This window comes from Gavialis gangeticus, unplaced genomic scaffold (genome assembly GCF_001723915.1).
Source record: "Gavialis gangeticus isolate Ggan-Ray unplaced genomic scaffold, GavGan_comp1, whole genome shotgun sequence".
Lineage (NCBI taxonomy): Eukaryota > Metazoa > Chordata > Crocodylia > Gavialidae > Gavialis > Gavialis gangeticus.
The window spans coordinates 2,202,315-2,207,770 of NW_017729004.1; the positions used below are offsets into that span (position 1 = coordinate 2,202,315).

The window sequence follows — 5,456 nt, forward strand, 5'->3', positions numbered from 1 at the left end:
TTTTTTTTTTTTTTTTTTTTGACTATGGAAAAATACTAGAGCAGCTCTTTTCTTTGCAAAGAACTAAGACCACAGATTCCTGATGCTAGATCCCCATTTGAAATCTCTGGGTTTGCATTGAGTCCCACATGGGTGTTTGCACACCAAACATTCCTGTTGTTGTCCAGAGCACCCTGCAGCACCCTTGAAAGGATCTCTTGGCACTCCAGGGTGCCACAGCACCTTGCTTGAGGATCACTGCTCTAAGGTGACACCCTGCCCTGCCTCGTGCCTCAAAAGTGTGACCCTGTGGAATCCCAGACCTGCTTCCTGTGGCACTCATCGCTCTCATCCTCCCAAATAATGGCCAGGCTTAATTTGAAATCTCATAAGATTGCAGCCCTCTGGAGTGACACGGCCACAGGGGAGAGCCTTTGCCAGTGCCAGCCTTTCTGGCAGGCACGCTGCAAATTAGCCCTCCCCAGGTGCCACTCCAATCCCCTTTCCTGCCCAAGATGCTGCTCTGCTTTCTGCCCTCTGCCCATGCTCCTTGTCTAATCTGCTGCTCAGCTTTCTGCACTATCTGCCACTGTGCTGCTTCTCCCTTCCCTGCTTGGCCATGTACCCCACGCACAGGCTGCTCATGCCACTTGGTTGGCCACCCCTGGCATATGTAGCAAACCCCTTTGTAATTGGGCATCTGGTAGAATAATAGTGGATAAGGAAGTTTTGTTTTAGGTAGAGAGAAACAGTTAGCCATGTTAGTTTGACATCAGTCAGAAGGCAGGGCAGATGTGCACCTTTATGAACTAAATAAAATTACGTGTTTGGCATGTTCAAAAAGTGATGAAATGCTCATTTAAGGCAAGGCATATGGGTATGTGGGGGTATTGGTTCTGACTGTGTTGGTCTGAGGACATGGGCAGACAAGGTTCTTTGGGTGTTTGTACATGAAAGCTTGCAAAGAACAATTTTTCCAAGTATTAATTGGTCTAATAAAAAACATCACATTCACCCAAAGAACCTCATCTGCCTATGTGTGTGAGAACGTTTAAACGATCCACTAGATAGGTTAGGTTAAGTTTGAAGCTTCATTACCTTACAATAAATAGATGGAAGCTTTCTTAATTTGACTCTGCCCCAAGGATTTTATTAAGATTTCAGGTAACATTTTAAAGTTAAAGTGAGATAAAAGTTAGTTATTTTATCCCCTGTGAGATGCAGAGGTGCACTTACCTTAGCATGCAGTGAGGAGTCAGGGACAAAGCAAGTATAAAGTTGTTGCACTGTTCTACAGGAGGCCATACTTCCTCCAGCCAAAAACCAAAATCCTGGCCCAGCTAAGAGCCACGTGTAATTAAGGCACTGCAATAAACTTGGGAGTTTATTGTTCCTGGATGCTGTGTCTTCACATGCATCTGGGAGCACAGCATGTTGTGGAGCAGCCCTGGCTGACAGGGCACAGGAGGGTCAGCCTGCGAGTCCAGGGCTGCTCCCTTGGTTCATTGTGCTGTGGAGGGGCTAGTTGGGGTGTGAGGGTGCTTCATTGTGGGGCTAGCCAGCAGGAAGCCCCCGCAGTAAAGCACCCGTGCTCCAGCCAACCAGGGCAGTATCCACATGTATGCTGCTCCAGAGCTTTTTTTACTCCGCAGCAGGATAGTACTTGTAAATTAATTTACTGCAGCTTAATAGGTGCGCATGTGTAGATGCACATTTCCTGCGCAGCTAGTCTGTTGCACAGTAGGCGTCTCATGTGCATGCCCCACAGTCATCAGTCTGCACCCAGTGCTTTAACTATCTCAAATGATAACTTGCCATGAACTGACTGTTCAGGAGCCACAACCGTGCAGCTCCTGAGCCATGGATTGGCCGCCCCTGTGGTAGGGCGTGCCACTTCAGTGGTAATCTGTGGTAGTGCAGATTCCACGGCAGCAGCAATCGAATCCTGTTTTGAGAGTTGCGGTGCCATTTGCAGTTCGAAGGATTGTGCTTGCAAAGGATGTGGGCAATGTGGAAGGAGTCCAGCGCAGAGCAACAAAAATAATGAGGGGCCTGGGAGATGAGACTTGGAAGGAAAGACTGATAGAGCTAGGGTTACTTAGCCTGCAGAAGAGAAGACAGAGGGGATTTGATAACAGTTTTCCAATACTTGAGGGTTGATTTTATGGAGCGGATGGAGGTGGGTTTATCTCTGTGTTAGGAAATGGGACTAGGAGCAATGGCCTCAAGCCGCAGCAGGGGAGATGTAGGCAGGAGATGAGGAGGAACTTCCTGACTTACTTACAAAGGGCGGTCAAGCTTTGGAACAGGCTACCGAGAGACGTTGTATAATATCCATCCTTGGAAACTTTCAAAAGTGGGTTGGATGGACACTTGGCTGGGATGATCCTGCTTTGAGCAGGGGGCTGGACTAGATGACCTCATGAGGTCCTTTCCAGTCCTGTTTTCCTTGGACCCCATGACTCGCTCCGAGGGCATTTACTGACCCTTGTTATTGAACTATCAAACACCTTATCATGAATATGTTTCTACATACTGGGGAAAGACTCGCCCTCAGCAAGGAGATCCAGAGGGTCCCCTGGTGTATAGGTGGGAACAGAGGCACAGAGAGTCTGGGTCTCTGACGACTATAAAGAAGACGCCTCTGGGAAGGTGGAAAATTGAACCCTGAGTCCTAAGCTAGTGCTCTAGTCCATGGATCACCCTTTTTTGAACAGGCAGAGATGTTTTGACATCATTAGTCTTTAGCCTTGACTTCAGCTGCAGGCAAGCAGAAAGTTCTTCCTCCGCAGTTTAAGGCTGAGAAGAGACTGAACTCGATTTAAGCCTTGTAAGTAGGCATTTGAAGCACACAGTAAAGAGCATGAACCAGAAATGTGGGCTTTTTCCATTCTCCTTCCATGTGAAATCTTCCCCTCTTGCACCTCTGCCTCTAGTAAAAGAGACAGGCTCCGATGGCAGCTTGCTTGTTGAATTTGCTCTTACACCAGGCGCAAACAGGAGGAAGATAAGATCCTCAAATAGTCCTAGAATAAATGAGGAAAACTCTTTTTTTGAAATATTGTATTCTCATAGATGCTTGCAGTTTTCAAGTGAGGCAGTAAGACTTATTATGGCAGAAGCTTACCCAGCTACACAGCATTTTCTACCTAGACATTCTCTATCCTGATCAGATAGTCCAGAAAGCTGGAGCGAGTGTTGGTAGCTAACCTTAAAAGTGCTGAATTATTTCCTGACTCATAGTAGAGATGATATCTTTTATTAGACCAGATTTCTGCAAAAAAAAAAAAAAAAAATTCTTTCATTGAAAGTTTTTGGGCACCAACACCCTTCATCATGCACTGGAGAAAAGATTGCAGAAGTTCTCCTGGGTAGAAATGAAAGTTCGTATTTCATAGGATTTCACAGAGAAGTATATCTATAGATCTATATCTATGAATGAAGTGGATGGAAAAATAGATTTTTTTCCATCTCTTGACTCCTCTTTGAAATCCTATGAAATATGAACTTTTATTTCTACCCGGGAGAACTTTTACAATCTTTTTTCCAAAGTGTGATGAAGTGTCTGAAAGCTTGCAATTAAAGAATTTTTTGCAAAAATCTCGTTTGTCTAATAAGGTATTATCTCTACTATGAGTCCTGATTGCTTTTTCCTGTAGACCAGTATGGCTACAACCTGGATACCTGATGCAGGGAATTATTTCTCGACTCTCAAAGGGTGATCTTATCCATGTATCGGGAGTGAGCTTGGTCACTATTCCCCTCCGCCTCCTCCCCGATGCGAGGGAAGCCACGTATAGTTCAGTGTCATCTCTGCTTAGTTCAGGTCTGCAATAGAGAGGCCGATGTTGCTGCCTCCTGTCTCACCCTGTGTAAACTCTTCCATCTTCCCCTTGCCTTTGGGCTCAAGCATGACTGCGTTAAAGTGAAAGAATATAGCAGCCTTGAAGCACCCAGCTGGTTCCTTGTCTTCAAATGCCCAATGAGTCTGGTGAAATCTGGAAACGGGAGGAGAAATTCTAGTCCTAAAAAGTTAGCAAGTGGGGCAGGTCTCTTGAGAAATGTCCTCCAGCTTTGTAGCCGCGGTTGAGGCATAAGAGAGTCATTGCGTCTTCTCAGAACCTAATGATAGCACCGCAATTGTGTAGCATAAAAGATTTGCACTTGCACTTTTGCTTTTGCACTATACACTTGCACTTTCGCTTAAAAAAATCCTACTGTGTAGTTGGGCTGAAACAGTATTTACTCAGAGGTATTAGATTAACATGCTCAGTCTGATTTATAGACAGACAGTTCCATGATCTTTAAACCCTCTTCTTAAGCACCCCGACTTTCTTGCAAAGAAAAGATTATACACTAGTTTCAGCATCATCTGCTGTAGTTCACCTAATGGTTCAGGAACATTATCACTGACAATACAGCAAGAGGCAGAAAGAACACGTAATTTTGTAAGCAACCTCTGTTCAGAGTCAGAAAAGCCATGCTTTGACTTCTAAAGCCTCTCCAAGCTCACATATTTATGATGTGCAAGTAAGACAGCAAATTTAGATGCTGCAGACCTAATTTCACAGCAGGCATGCTTAAATTTCCTAGCGAGCCACAGTAACGCTTGGTGTGGTTGTATAAAATCAGCAAGCTTGATAGTTTGAGAAAATAAACGGGAAATGTCAGAATAGATGCGTTTAATAGTGTAAGTGCCTATGGACCTGGACGCTGCTCCTGTTGCTTACAAAGTTGTGACTTTTATTTACACTTTACCCTAAACTTTGTCAGCATAACCTTTCCCACCCCACATCTTAAGCAGCTGTAATGTCAGTGTGTAGCTGCAAAATCTGACTGTTCTTCTGGCTTGTTTTGTAGGAGGTGTATCGAATCCCAAAGAAGAGTCAAGCAGAAAAGGAGACCAGCGGTATGTAGTCAAGGGTACCTTTTCATATATTGGTTGAAACTCTTAACTTTCTACAGAAATAGCTTCATTTTCCCTGTCTTTAAAAATAGAGGCTTATCGAAAAGACTGTCTAGCATATAGCTTTATGTATAGCCTAAAAACATACACAAGCAATCCTCGTATCAGTATACCAAGCAGGCCACCAGATTACATTATACAAGGTACGGTGTGTAATTATTGGATAAGACAGTTATGCCTTGAAAGGGATTTTTGATACTTAATTAGGAAAGTTAAATGAAGAGTGGGTGAAAGGAAATAATGTTGTCCTCATTTCCTGGCTAGAGTCTTTAACTCTCCTTGCTAAAGTTTCCCATCTTATGGCAAAACAGAGAATTGAACGTCCCCTCTTGGATCCCAACCCAGTAGTTTACTCTTAGAATCACTGAGTCGGGAGGGACCTAAACAGATCATCGAGTCCGACCCCCTGCCATGGGCAGGAAGGAGCACTGGGGGTGGCAGGGGTCATAAGACCCAGCCAGGTGCCTGTCCAGTCTCCTCTTGAAGATCCCCAGGGAAGGTGAGAGCACCA

General features: G+C 44.6%; 1 protein-coding gene across 3 annotated transcripts in view; it reads left to right on the forward strand.

Moving 5' to 3' along the window:
• SETD2 (SET domain containing 2) overlaps positions 1 to 5,456 on the forward strand; it is a 162,393-nt gene that overhangs the window by 97,313 nt on the left and 59,624 nt on the right. For all 3 annotated transcript variants that reach the window (XR_002095761.1, XM_019508021.1, XM_019508020.1), the window contains one exon: positions 4,840 to 4,888. Coding sequence is in view for 2 of the 3 variants with exons in the window: in XM_019508021.1 (XP_019363566.1) it covers positions 4,840 to 4,888 (49 nt within the window). In the remaining variant the exon portion in view is untranslated. Of the gene's footprint in view, positions 1 to 4,839; positions 4,889 to 5,456 lie in introns of those variants that run through there.